This window comes from Vitis vinifera, chromosome 6 (assembly GCF_030704535.1).
Source record: "Vitis vinifera cultivar Pinot Noir 40024 chromosome 6, ASM3070453v1".
Classification (NCBI taxonomy): domain Eukaryota; kingdom Viridiplantae; phylum Streptophyta; class Magnoliopsida; order Vitales; family Vitaceae; genus Vitis; species Vitis vinifera.
The window spans coordinates 22,860,321-22,873,693 of NC_081810.1; the positions used below are offsets into that span (position 1 = coordinate 22,860,321).

The window sequence follows — 13,373 nt, forward strand, 5'->3', positions numbered from 1 at the left end:
AAAAAATAAGATAAAACAACACAGAGAGCAGACTGAATAATATGTTTCTATAAGTTGTTTAGAAAAAAAAAAAAGTTTGGGTTTTCATCTATAAAAAAAACAACTTAAAATTATATCGTCCTCTTATAACAACTTGCTTCTACAAAACCATGAACACCAAAATTGAACCCTAAAATAATGAAAATCCCATAAATCATCATTCTTATTCTTATAAACCCCCAAAAAATTGGTTTATATGTGGATGAAATTGATTTGGATAGGGTGAAAATTGATGTTAGAAACATGAAAAATAAGAGTCAAAGACTAAAATTGATTCAATCGATATTTAGGATAAAATACATATAAGGCGCAAATAAAAAATGCATATAAATAACAAATTCATAGATAAGCAACTGAAAAAACCTTAAACCCATAAACTAAAACCAAAATGATTTGAAAAACAAGCCAAATTTTTAACAACGCTTCAAAAGTTAAAGTTTTCTTACTTAGAAGGAAGGGATCCACAAGAACTCCAATAATTTGTTGCCTACAAGACTACAAATTTGGTTTTTAGAGCAAAAGGTTTTGTTTTTAGGGCAAAAGAACTAAGAAAATGGAGTTTTTCTCTTGAGAGAAAGAAACCTGAAAAATCTAGGAAGAAACGATTATATATAAGGAGAAGTTTTTGGGTATTTTGTAATACTTAAGAGTAAATTGGTAATTATATATCTGGGTGGGGCAGGGCAAGTAACTACAAACCCATACCCACCCCAAACCTGAATTGGGTTTTAAAAAACCTACACATACCCGTCCCATACCTGATTAATATATTACATACCCGTCCTAATAAGGGCAGGTTGAGGCGAGTAACCTGATTTGCCCGCGAAATTGTCATTCTAATATTAAGTGACCCAAGCTTTTGTGGGCTTAAGTCACTTTAGTCCAATATGGGAACCCTAGAAATACTTTTAGGGGTTAAGGTTTCTATCACTTTTGTGAGATGATCGTCTTCCACCTCCAAAGAGTAAAAGAAAGAGAGAGTCAAGGTATTCACTCTTCCAAATCCCACACTTTGGTGTGCCAAGATCGTGGTTTGAGTCATTAGGAATTTGAGACAATTTTCAAGAGTAAAAATATGAACCTTAGGAATTTATTTTATTTTGATGATAATAGCACTGAAAGAATACTTGTAGATAGACGGATTAAAAGTTATTTTATTTTTATATCAGTAGCAATGAAAGAATACTTGTACAGTGACAAATTAAAATTTATTTGATTTCGACCTTTCGAAATTAAAATACCAGTCCTAGTGAGACAGTGATTTTATTTTACTTTGACCTTTTAGAATAGGTTAATCTTATCCCAAATTTTAATAGAAAGTATAGATTTATCTTCACTTTAAATTTTATTAGAAGCTTTTATTTGATATTTTTGAATTGTTGATCTTGAAAGAATTGGTATCAACAAATTTTAGAAGAACCAAGAAAATTTCCAAGTAACCAAATTCCATACTTAGAGATATTTCAATTAAATAATATAATATTAAACATGAATTTTACTGCTAATTTGGGGAACACTCAATATTAAGATTTTTTGTAAAAGAACTGAATTATTCCTAAAAATAATTCAAATTGAAATTTTATTTTTAATATTTATAAGTAATAGAATTTAATATGTATTTCTCCTTTAATTTCTTCTTTGTTTATTGTCTCTTTAAGTGAGCAAATAGGCGGTAATTTAAGAGAGAAAAAAAAAAAAAAAAAGAAAGAGGTTCCCAGTGCCCTCCTTGTACGTTTCTTTGAGAGTATGGAAGCTTATGGTCCCTTTAAAAATTATTCTTAAAATTTGTTTTTGTTGTTTAAAATAGAAGGCAACTTTCCAATTTTAAAAAACATATTTGATAAATTTTGGACGCAAAATATATAGTTTTTGAGAAATTGTTTGGAAAATAAAGTGATTTTTTTATAACATATCTCAAGAAATATTTTTATAATCGAACCAATTATTGAATCGAAAAAATTATTGGTTCACGACTTAATAATCGAACTACTTGTATTGAATCGATAACATCATATATATATTATTAAAATTAAAATTAATAAAAAAAAGTTAAAATATATATATAAATAAATTAAAAATCAATAATTTAATTTTTTATCTTTGAAATTATCGAATATAAGTCTAAATATATTATATTTTGAATTTTATTAAATGAAATATATATGATATTTAAATGTAAATATATTCAAAACGAAATAAAATTTAATTATTTAATTTTATAATTTGAGAAAATATTATATTATTTTTATTTAATATTATAAATCTTTTAAGAAACATATATATTTTTTTATTTGTCTTCTAAATTGTAAAGTGCCTGCAGCCAAGTGGTGGTTCATGTCTTTTGTTAGCTAAAGGTCTAGAGTTCAAATCTAAGTTTTCATTTATCTAAAACGACCCTTATATTCATAACTCACCAAGCCAAGCCATACTTAAAATCATGAATCCCACGTTTGATGTGGATAAGAAAAAGAGACCTATCATGTAGACTTAATATTAACCAATCATCTATTATTCGTCCTAACGAATGCACCACTTTCATAATGCCCAAAGTATCGTTTAATAGTTTGTAGCCATTGACCAAATGGTGTGGAAATTGTGCTCAAAAGAAAAACATAAACAAATTTGACAAATTTTATTAGATTCAAATTATTTAATTTTTTTTTTTTTTTTACTTTCCCTTATAATTTTTAATTTATTCCATATGCATATATGATATGAAAATTTTTCCCTTATTCTTTTGAATGAATTAATGACATCCACTGCATAAGAAAATAAAATTAATTTAAAAATTATGTCGGCCCAAATCAAGGAATATATCATGTCCTACAATTCTAATATCATTTAATAGTTCTAGTTTTGAAAATCTAAAATTATTTATTTAGATATTAAAAATACTTTATTTTTTAAAATTATTTAATATTAGATAAAACAATATAATATATATTAGATGAATGAAATTGTAATTAAATTTATTTTTCTTTCAATAAGTTTTTTTTTTTAATAAATCATCATATAAATAAAAATAATATTTTTGTTTTAAAATATAAAAAAGAAAAGGACGATGATGCCTTAAGGCCTCAAGAAACTTATAATTGATATATTATGCATTCTAATCAATTTCTAAGAAGGAAAAGATTGGACGACAAATATTTACAACATGATGCATTTCATATAAATTATTCCATCGGAACAACTACCTTATGCATCAATATAAATGTAAAGAAAATCAATAGCAATTATGCAAATAATATTTTTCATTAGTTTATCGTGAAAACTAATCAAATATCAAGAAGGAAAGAAGTAAAGGACATTCAGAATAAGGTGTTTTGTATAAACCTTGTACCATCAATATAGCTATCTTGTACATAATGTACAAAGGTGAAGAAAATGAAGATGACATGTGTTGAACTATATGGATAATATTTTTCATTGATTGGTTATAAAATTTAATCGAATAGAAAGAAAAAACATATGTTTTTTTCTTTTTTCTTTTTTTTTTTTGGCCTATGAAAATCCAACAAACTACAAAGAAGAATAGGCTTGGAAGATATTATGTGGTGGAGCAAACCTTATGCCACATACAAGTGTCTTATACATTGAGCATAAATGTATTGTATCCATTCCTCTATTATGAAAATTTTAGGCAACATAATAACTATTGTGAAATTTTATAAGTATTAATAACGAATTGGGTGTATGTCATGACAATAACTTTGACCACATTACAACCATCTATATGAGCTTAAAAAGAATCCCAACATCCTCCTCTCATCATGAGCTATTTTCATAGACTTGATTCCCACAATTCTTTATTAGCTAGACAAGAACATGAAATTACAAGCAATACAAATTTATTAGCTAGACAAGGACAGAAATTATAATGAATAAGCTTGATGAAGGCTTAGCAGGCAGCCATACATACTTATACTGCCTTCAAGTGCAAATTCTTTGTAATGAACAGGCATTATTGTATAATCCTCTCGAGCTATGATCATTTGAACACATATTTTACGGCCCCGGGAATGTGAATGTTCATGAAGTAGTCTTCCCAATCAATGCACTTAGGATCGAAGTAAAACAAGTCTGCCTCTGCACCACTTGCCGTCACTGCCATTCTCAGCTTTTCTGTGTTCATGTCATCGAAACTGTAATTGAAAACAAGTTATATATACTCGATTGATATACTGATACCAGTTAATTTCCTGGAAGAAGGCCAGCACCAAGGTGAGAGCATACTTACACTCCCTTAAAGAACAAGTACGGCTTGTAGAGCTCTATCAACCGCAACAAGAACTTGATCCTGCGGTTGAGGTCAGTGTACGTGCCGCGAAAATATTGACAAAATGCAGTGTTCACAAACTGTAATCCCTGAAAAAAAAAGAGAAAAAAGAAGCTAAATTCTCTCTATGTATAGGTTTCATGCTTAGTGCATGATGTCATAGGTGTTTTCTAAGCACTAGACAAAATCAGCCTTATCCCAAGTGTGAGATCATTTGAGCAGGTTATGACAATAAGCTGTGATTCTTTACCTTTAACAGTAACAAGTAGCGGAGGGCCATGTATCTGTGGAAGCTATCCATGGTGCTCAACACTGTTACTTTGCCAACCTTAACAGCCTTTCCATCCTTGTTAATCCATGGGTTCTTGGTGAAGTAACGGAGGCCGAAATCTTGAAGATTACTGTATCTCACAGGGTTCTTTACGGACGACCCCACTTGATAAATGACCTCACAAGGCTGATTTGCATGAGCCGCCATGGCCACAATCATGGAATTCACCACCATGTCAGCTGGTATCTGCATGAATACGTGAGGTAAGAGAATAGACACACATATCTGATCAGCGTGTATGCATTGAATGAAGACTGAATTGGCTGACCACATCAACAATGGCCTCGATATCTCCGAGGAAGAAAGTCAATCTCCCTTTTCCATAACCAACCGCAAAGCTATCAATGGTTCTATCCACATCACAAAAATAAGTAAATAAGTAAAAATAACAAAAGTACAAAAGGTGCATTAGGCAAAAAAATGTAGCAATCTTGAAACTCCAATTAGCTGTACATCTCAGGATTTTCTTCTTTCATTTTCTCAGTGACCAAACAAAAAATGTTACCACCTCCCAGATGTTTGATGAAAGGAAGAAATTTGATGAGGTACCTGATTCCTTCAACCCAACCTGGGAAGGGTTCTTTGTAAGTACTGCTAACGATGGTAGGGCGAAGAATAGCAAGGGGAAGATTTTCTTTCAAGTGCCCTAACAGCATCTCTCCCATTGCCTTTGTAAATACATAGGTATTTGGCCATCCATGCATCTTTGCCCTAATGTATGAATAGTAAAACCCAAAAGAGGAGACTATCAAAGATCAAATTCTATAATAGATAAATTCCTCTGATTTTTAATTGTGACATTGAGATATTTTAAAGATAATATAGTCTGTCAAGTGACACATCATAAAATAAAAATCAAGTCAAATCAAATACTACACAACGTAAATAAGCATACCTTCCAAACTACAGGTGTCCAATCCGGCACGGCCCGATGTTTATTGGGCCATAATGGGCCAACTGGTGGGCCAACATGGCCCACTTAAAAATCGTGTCAAGTCGGGCCGGCCCATGCAAACTAAATAGATGGTCTGGCACAGCCCATAAGCCCGCAGGCTAATTGTACCGTTCTGTGTAGTGTCGTGCAGATGGGTCGTGGCCCATGGACCATTCACTTTGTTAAAAATTTAAATTTAAATTTTTTTAAGTCATTTTGTCTTAAGTTTTTTCATTATTAAATAAAAAAAATTGTTACTTTAAACACCTCTAATAATTATATTTTTTATTTTTTATATTTATATTTATCGAGTTTGTAATTGTAAAATTTATAGAAATGTTAGTTTTTTGTTTTTAAAAATAGTAAAAAAATATATTTGAATTTGTTTATTTTTATCAAAATAACAATAAATTTAAAGTAATAGAATATAAAAGGAAATGAAATATAAATAAAAAATCTTTTATTCAATATTTCAACAAATTACATGAAAAAATAAGGAGAAAAAAAAAAGTAAGAATTGCATCATAATAGTTTAAGTACATTCCAACTAGGTTGGCACCCACCCAACTATCAATCATATGCATTACTCAACCTTTAAAAATAGTTTGTCATATGAAGGATAGCAATTTGTCAAACCCATATCCATTATAGATACTAACCAATTGTAGTAATACTATGTTTGGTTTCAAAAAATTTAAGGGAAAATACAAAAGAAATAAAATAAATAGAAGAAAAGAAAAAGAGAAGTAAAGAACATAAATTTAAAGTTAAAAAATTACTTTTATTTACTATTTTTTCAATTATTTTAACTTGTAGATACAAAGATTAAAAAATTTTAAATACATAAATTTTTTACTAATTTTAATTATATTTGATTTTCTTTTACATTTGTCATAGTACAACTAAAATATAAAAAAAAAAACATTTTTTCTTATTATTTTTTTCTTTCCTTAATATTTTCTAAAAATTAAACATAAATTAAATATTAAAAAAAAAAAAGGCACATTAAATCAAAAAGAAAAAGATTAGAAACAAACAAGAGAGAAAAAGTACATAACTTAATTTTGGTAATAAATGAATTTAAAATAAATTTTAAAATTTTTAAATTTAAAATAGAAATTGAATTACATGGAACTATTTTTTTTTTATCTCATAACTCATCCAATTTTTCAATTAATTTAAAATTTGGATAAGAAATTATTTACTATATTAGTTTGAAATTCATCTCAACAAAAATTGAAATGAATTAATTATCTTCAGTTCAAATAAAATTTCTTCTATTAAATTTCCAAACATAACTCCTATGTTGCCTTAATATCTATAATAAAATTTCTTCTATTAAATTTTCAAACATAATTTTAATACCTATAGAGAAATTTAAAAGGGCACAGTGGGCCGACGGGCTGTTTCCTTAGGCCCAACACGGCCTGCTCCTTTGGACCGTGTCGGCTCGGGTCACTACAATATTGGATCATGTTGACCTGGCCCGCCCGATATTTTGGTATGCCAGGCCACGGGCCAAAATGGGCAGCCCGGCCCATTGGACACCTTTATGCCAAACCAGGTGGTACTCAGGCAGTTTTGATGGTAAATGAAAGAACAGTCCGCCATGTTTTCACATAAATGTGGGGGTGCAGATGTTATAAATCTCCTAGACAGTATACATTATATTTTAATTAATTACGTTGCAGGCAGCCACTGTTAATTATTCAATGTCATCTGAAATGAGCTAAGCCGGCATTAAATGGCTGAAGCAATTTTTTCACTGCAAACACAGACTTCTATGAAGAGATGAGTCATTGAATATGAAAAATCTTACAAATACTTTTAAAAATATGAAAAATCTTTTTTAGTGTTAAAAAATCACTTCTAATATTAAAAAATTATTTTTTTAAAAAAAACTTGATGATAACAATGAAAATAGTTTGAGTATAAATGCTACAAACGCAATCTAGTTTAATATATGGGTATCATAGACAGCTCAGTTATTGGACAAACCTTTGGATGCCAAAATCCTTCATGGCCAATGTGACAGCTTCTCGAGTAGCTCCCTCTGATTGGAGCTCATCTAGTCTTTCCTCCATAAGCTTTTTTTCTTCTTCTATGTCTAGACCAAAGGTCCCATTGAGGGTCTCACCCATTTGGAATGGTTGCTCAAGTATGAGCCCAGACTGTTCTCCAGCCACATAAGCTGCAGAAAAAACACCGAGTCCACTCCCTATTATAATTAATTTATTAAAGCCCCAATGCTACTAAAAAGGGGACTATACATGTATTCTAGTCCATTTGTATCGTTGTCTATCATTAGGGATCCACAGACCATTCTGAAAATGACCAAACATATACCAACCGGTTGATACATGGAGAAGCATCTTTATTTTCACACACTTCTTCGCAAAGTCCAGGACATGCCTAGCTCCCAATGCATTGATTCCCAATGCAACATCATACCTGGAGAAAGATTAGAAGAACTTTATTTAAACTTGACTGCCGCCCAAAGAATATATAAACATTTGGTAGCCGCTGACACGCCTTGATTAATTAATTAATTAGTTTACCTTTCATCAAAGTTGGTAGTTGCAGCTAAATTAACAACTATGTCAACTTCTCTCCACATCTCTTCCCTCAAGTTAGAGTCTGTCACCCCCAAGTCATCGCAAGAGATATCACCAGGAACCGGAGTCAGTTTTTTGGATACAAAAGAGTTGAAATCTGAAGCCCATTTCTCCCTTAGAACCCAAAACAACTCCTTCCCTATCACCTGTGGATACAAATTAATAAAGCACGTGATCTCATTAATGAAAACTATCATTTTAATTATTATATATCAACTTCAGAACCGGTAATTAATACTATTCATCTTTTGAAATGTCTTCTCTAAACACATTCTCTTACCAGATTTAGTATACGAATGTTACAAATTTTAAAGAAAGGGAAAACTGCCTGATATAAGCACAAAGAGAATTGTACCTCATTATGCAGACGTTGGGTGGCTGACTTGGTATCTCCTGCTCTTAGAAGAAGAAAGAGCTTCTTCACATTTGGCTGAGTCCTGAGTATCCTCTCTACAAAAACTGCACCCACAAAAGCAAAAATTTAATGTCCTCGAAAACATCATGAGAAAGGGTAAAGAAGAAGAAGAAAAAGAAGAGGAAGGATAGGGAATGTCAAACATTACTCTTTGCTAGAAAGCCAGTAGCCCCGGTGACTAAAATGCTCTTGTTCTCAAGAAACTCCACGATGCTACCCAACTCCATTGGAGACAAGAAATGAACTGAACAGAGAGAAAGAGAGAGCAAATAAAATCCAGAGAGATTAGGTGAGGAATAAAGGAGGGCAACCCAAAGTGTTTGATATATACCTGGGGATTTAAGAGGTGAAGTGCACGCAATAGTAGGAAGGCCACTTTATTATCTATCCTCTGCGACTCTCATCATGTGCTTTCACACACTGCCTGAGGTCACCCACGTAATTGATCATGACCCAAATGTGAGGATGGCCATGGTTGTATTGGTCAAACCTACCCTAGCCGTCCTCAGAGTTTGGCTTTATGTACGCCACGCTGTCCTCACCATGGTTGACGAGCAGCATTTTTTCAAGGCAAATTCTAAATGCCGACATTCTCCCCCCTTTCCCTTTCTTCTTTCTCCTTTCTTTTTCTACGGAGCCACACGTTTGTTAGAGATGAACTGTTTACCCAACCCTATATATTATTGACTTAAAATTAATCTGGGTTGATATCCTTATTTGTCTTCATTCATGGTGCTTAAATATATTATTGACTAATTTGTTAAGGAATATATTGAGTTCAATATCTTACTAAACTTTTAAAAAAATTATTAATTCAATATCATATCAAAACTTAATTTAATAAGAGGTCACGGAATCTAACTTACGTATGCTTTACCTATATCATGAGGGAGGATTGAGCCCAAATGAAATTGGTAAATTCAACACAAATCTGCCTTCATATCTTAGTCTTTGTTTTCTTCCCCATTGTTTACACATATGGACAATTTGGCTTCAATCATCCTAGCTAAAAATCATATATGAAAACCCTAGTTTATGAGCTCTATGAAGTTGAGTAAAAGATTTAACAAGAGGACCCACATGGATATTTATCTCATTGAGTTAGCATAGTTGGTATTGGAGATGAACAAAAGATTAATCTGAAAGAGACTGCTATTTGTCATCTATTAGGATTTAATTATCTTACTCAACATCTAACAAATTATAAGGGTTTATATGATGCTCATCAGGTGCCTATAGCTAAAACCTAACCTTAATTTTAATATCATTTGCCATATATGTCAAGGGTTTTTAACTATTTTGTTTGAAAATCATGTGAGTTTAAAATGAGATTGCTCAAGTGTGAGTCCAATAGGTGCCTATTGGATCCATTATCAAAGTTTGAGTATAATATAAAAATAAAAAATTTGAATTTGGGTTAGGAAATTAAAAATATGTTTAACAGTAATTTTAGAAAGCGTTTCTAACCTTTTTAATGCTTAAAATATAACAGTTTTTAGTGTTAAAAATATTATAAATACTTTTTAGAATCATTATCAAACACGTTCTAAAAACCTATTTGGTAACTGTTTTCGAAAATAATTCTGAAAAACGATTTTTGAAAACTATTATCTAATCTTTTATAAAAACAAAAGTCGTTTTTGGAACCTAAAATGTTTTTAATTTATTTTAAATATTTTAAAATATGTTTTAAAAATATTTTTACATATCTAATATTTTATTTTTTTAATCATGTTATATGCTAATATAATTATTTTTTAAAACAACCTTAAAAAATAAGTAAAAACAACTTAAAACATCATATTTTATATTTTTAAAAATAGAAAACAAAATATAGTTTTCTAGTAAAGGTGTTTTTATTTTTTATATTTTATCTTTTAAAAAAAAACAGAAAATTGTTCTAGAAAATAGCTATCAACACAATTCCTGATTTTTCCCTTGAAAGTGTACCTTATAAATTTGATCAATACCGTATTGAAAAAATGAAGCTGGTGAAGTTGGTGAAGCTGACACAACAGTACCTACAAATCTTGTTTGATCCATTAACAAACTAAAAATAAATGCTTGAATTAGTGGAATTTATATATTTGATATCAATTCGTTGAATATATAGTATTATTAGTCACAACTAAAATGGTCCCCTATAGAAATCTCTGACCTCAATTTTCTTGATGTGTTCGAATCCAATGCCTTAATTTGAGTCATCACCCTAGGAAACAGCAAGAATTTATTAGAGGATCAAGCATTTTGCTTCTCCATATGTATCAAGGACAACGTACGTTTAAAGCCCATGAATGTGTTCAAAAGTGCTTCATAGTCTAGGGAATCATTAATTGTAATATTGTACAATTTATTAGTTATCAACAGAAAATTAAATGTTCATAATTAATTTAAGTCATGACTAATTAAAAATCATCACATGTTATTATAAAGCATATTATATAGTGAGATACTTGTGATAAAATAAAATTTGTCGTGACAATAACTTTTTCAAATTAAATTATTGCATGTGTTAATTGGACTTCATATAAAAAGAAGATATTATCTTTGAACTAGATAAGAAAAAAACAAAAAATAATTTTTGTTATTAAATAAAAATGTGAATTTGATAAATGAAAAGATACACACCAATTCTCATTAAAAATAAATAAATTAAAAATTATCCAAATATGCTTTGTAAAATTTCTTAAAATATTAATTTTTAAATAAAAATAATAATATTTTAAGGATTTGGACTTTCCAAATGTGTTTCAAAATTTTCATAAATATTAAATTTGATCAAGGAACAAAATTTACAAAAAATAATGAAAACTATCCAAATATACCTCTCTTAAACCTTATAAATATTGATCAGGATCCAAGTACAAGTGTAAGACACACTAAGGTCTAAGCATAAGTTAAAGACAAAGTTCAAGCTCAAGCTAAGATGTGTCAAGAACCACACGAAATCATGGCCTAAGTCAAATTTATCATTGAAAAAATCAAATAACTTAGCTAGAAATTGTTACTTAATTCAAGTTGGGTGGGTTGAGTAACTTGGGTTTGGGGATGTCGATGAGCGGTTTTCTTTCCTTTTTAACTTTTCCTTTCTATTTTTTTAGTTCACATTTTTATGAGAAATCACATTTTTTTTATCCAAAATAATTTTATGTCATTACTCAAAACTCTCCATTAACCATCAATGTTTATTATAAACATTAATTTTTTTCCTATCTTATTTCTATGTTATCTGGCCATTACTTAATGCAAATGAAAATAAATATATTAAATTTAAAATTCATTTCATAATAATTTCAAGAAATATTTTTAATCTAAAAAAATATTTTAAAAAATTATTTGTACTATTTTATAAGAAAAACACTCAAGAGGTTATCCTCTTAAAAATAATTTTTGAGAAAACACTTGGAATATAAACAATTTTAATTATTTTGAAAGACTTCAAATTGGCTTTATCAACTTATCTTAATGCTTAAAGAGAAAATTTAGTAATAAATTAAAAAAAAAACTAAAAATCAGTAAAATTCATATTGAAATCAGATTAAATCATCAACCTGCCAAACCAAAAAACAGACAATATTTCTATCATTTTTGTACCAACCATGCATAACTGGCACCAATTAAACAAGAGTGTTGCAGTGACATTAAGCACTGTGTTACAACTGGCAGGACCAACATCCACCAGAGGGTATATTTCTGTTAACACGACAAGTTGGGGTCTTATCATAAAATATGCCCAACCACAATGCTTAAAAAAATACTTACTTTACCATGAGAGAGATTTTCAATTGTTAATACTCAAAAGCTTTACCAAAGGCACACACAATGACACAACCAAATCAAAGATGGGCAAAATCCCGAATGAATCTCATTATTATAAGGGTCTGTTTGTCACTATCTTCTGAAAAAGGAAGGGTATATGTTACGAGATGAGCTTTTGGGTGTTGTTGGGTAGAAGAAGAGGGAGGAAATGGTTGGTTGTTGAGAGGTCACCAAGATTATATCAAGTGCATGCATGCAACTGTTGTGATGTTTGGGTGTGCGTATCACCAAGTCTTACAAGTTATATTGTGGTCCCTTGGGTGTGAAATGTAACTTGGTTGGTCCACTCAGGATCAAAGGGATCAAGGCAAAGCTACATTTTTTTAATCAGGGGGAGGGGGGTGCATGTGCCCCTCTAAAAGATATAAATTTAATTTTAAAATTTTTAAAATAAAAAATAATGGCAACTAAATATTATTACAAAAAAATAATATTTACCATTAATTATTAATAAAATATTAAGATTGAACTAAAATAAAAATAAATTAATAAAACCTAATATTATGGTTTTTTTTTATTCAATCTTTTTCTTTTTATACTATTGTTTTAGTGATAATTTACTAAAGGTATTATTTTCAACTATTTTGTATATAAATTACATAATACAAATCTTTTTCCATTTTCAATATATATTTTTATATTTAAATATTATATATATTTTATTTAATAAAATTTAAAATATTAATACATCTACATAAAAGATGAAAAATAAATAAATATTATTGATTTTAATTTTATATATATATATAATTACTTTTATATAAATAATTTCTTAAAATTATTTTAAATTTTAATAAAATATAGATTATATATTTATGATATCATCGGTGCAACCGTGGTGGTTTGACTATCGGTATGATTAGTGAATCATGAATCTGTAACTTTTTCGATTTAATAAGCGATATGATTTTTAAAACATTGATATTTAGTTAATTATTTGA

General features: G+C 29.5%; 1 protein-coding gene across 1 annotated transcript; it reads right to left on the reverse strand.

The window, feature by feature from the left end:
• Positions 1 to 3,678: 3,678 nt before the first annotated feature.
• LOC100259719 (fatty acyl-CoA reductase 3) lies at positions 3,679 to 8,927 on the reverse strand. Its single transcript, XM_002263091.4, has 10 exons — positions 8,762 to 8,927; positions 8,554 to 8,657; positions 8,142 to 8,344; positions 7,934 to 8,034; positions 7,582 to 7,774; positions 5,199 to 5,360; positions 4,918 to 4,999; positions 4,569 to 4,835; positions 4,280 to 4,407; positions 3,679 to 4,184 (listed from the first exon to the last, which is right to left on the reverse strand). Exons 1-10 carry the CDS (start codon positions 8,838 to 8,840, stop codon positions 4,031 to 4,033), a joined length of 1,473 nt encoding a protein of 490 aa, XP_002263127.1. The 5' UTR covers positions 8,841 to 8,927; the 3' UTR covers positions 3,679 to 4,030.
• Positions 8,928 to 13,373: the final 4,446 nt, after the last annotated feature.